The 1,834-nt window shown below is 35.6% G+C and overlaps 1 protein-coding gene across 1 annotated transcript; it reads left to right on the top strand.

Annotated features, from left to right (window-relative positions):
* The first annotated feature begins 585 nt into the window (after nt 1-585).
* Nucleotides 586-1,273, top strand: LOC145090429 (auxin-responsive protein SAUR21-like). Its single transcript, XM_079028641.1, has one exon. It carries the CDS (start codon nt 659-661, stop codon nt 953-955), a length of 297 nt encoding a protein of 98 aa, XP_078884767.1. The 5' UTR covers nt 586-658; the 3' UTR covers nt 956-1,273.
* Nucleotides 1,274-1,834: the final 561 nt, after the last annotated feature.

The raw sequence follows: 1,834 nt of genomic DNA, 5'->3' as shown, positions 1-1,834 counted from the left end.
TTGGGTGAAAGGGTGCGAGGGATTTCAGAAGATGTTGTGATTGTGTGATTCATATGGAATGGTCTTTATATACAGAGATACAACTAAGCACATCTTGATTGAGGATGGTGACATACGGTGGAAGAAATGGCAACCTCACATGGCTTTGTCTTCCAACCTGTAAGACAGATCCAATGTCTAATTCATGTATTTATGATAGGGCCACATATGTTTCAAGAAAACTCCAGAGATCTTAGCCACAATATTATGTTTGTTGGGAGGCATTGCCACATTCATCTACCGTTTTTCATACCCAACTAAGTTTAGAATACTGGTGATACAAGTTATCTTCTTTGTTAAATTCGTTTCTATTCACAAGTACATGATTAAGCTATATTATTGCTTGAGACTTTGTGGTTGTGCTATTCAAGATCGTACTTTTAATTATACAAGTGAAAAGACACAGCACATGATCTTGTCTTCCAGTCGCAATGTCCCGATCTGTCATTTAATTTCCTTTTTATCAATTACTGTACATTTGAACCTCCAATAAACCTTTATATATAGCATATGATAGGCAAAGCACCAGCATAATTTCCTCTCAAACTCCTCCTGTACATCTTTCACTTAGAGAATACTCCCAAATTCTTTTGTCCCTTCGTGATAAACCTTCAGAAAAATGGGTATTCGTATGCCTCGGATCATTCAGGCAAGACAGATACTAAAACGGTCTTTATCAAATGGAACCCGCACAACAGAAACGGATCTACCGAAAGGATATTTTGCAGTTTATGTTGGAGAGCAAGAAAAGAAGCGTTTTGTGATTCCGGTGTCATTGTTAAGCCAGCCTTCATTTCAGGACTTATTACGTGAGACGGAGGAAGAGTTTGGATATGACCATCCAATGGGCGGCCTAACAATCCGGTGTTGTGAGCAGACATTCTATGATCTTGCAAGTGGCCTGGGAGCATTTTGAAGTAAACTGACATCATTCTGTTTGCTAACACCTTTTTGTAAAGCACGGATCACATACCATTTTGCAACATGCGAACCTGAGTCTCTTGTCCCAGTTGTATAAAATATGAATTTTGACTTGTTTGGAATACCATGTATATTATTTGACAATATAGGTTTACACTTGAAGGAGAAACAAAATTCATTGTCAATATTTAAGAAAAAACCAAAGTATCAATATAGCTAGGAATATCACCCATGTGCGAAACTAAAATCAAACATCAAGGTGTTTTTCATTTTCCTGTTGGTAACCATCAAAATGCATAATACGGATTAAACATACTATTTCTACGGATGTTCTATGATTCTCAGTTAATGTCATTATGCAAGAATTTTGCATATTAATTAATTGTGGTAAGAAAAATTGCATAGATTTATCGTAGGACTCATTGGCTTTAATTTACGGGATCCTATGGTGTGTAAGTAATTACAAGAATACTTAAAAATTGTTATAACTCTATTCGTATATCCAATCACTAGTTCGTTGTTCATACGAAGGAGTAGTTTTCAAGTGAGGCCCAATTGGGTCTTGTAATGCATCAATGATAACTTATATTTTAATTTTGTTCAGGAACAAAAGCATGTGGGCGTAGTAATTGGTTATATATCACTATTACAAGGTCTTGGACCCAAATGCTACACATTGATCACCACTCATTTTTGAGAAATCTGTACAACTTTATAACAAAAAACATCGTATATTGAGTTAGAGAGAGAGAGAGAGTATATTAGTAAGATTTACCACAAAGAGCTACCATTTTTGTTAACTTTGTATGCTTTATGTACTTGTATAAGACAAGCCAAGATATAACATTAAACACAATACTCCGTTTCACTGCCA

This window comes from Lactuca serriola, chromosome 2, assembly GCF_051521515.1.
Source record: "Lactuca serriola cultivar US96UC23 chromosome 2, Lser_US96UC23_V15, whole genome shotgun sequence".
Lineage (NCBI taxonomy): Eukaryota > Viridiplantae > Streptophyta > Magnoliopsida > Asterales > Asteraceae > Lactuca > Lactuca serriola.
Note: the sequence above shows the minus strand (reverse complement) of the source record. Positions and strands in the feature narration are given on the sequence as shown.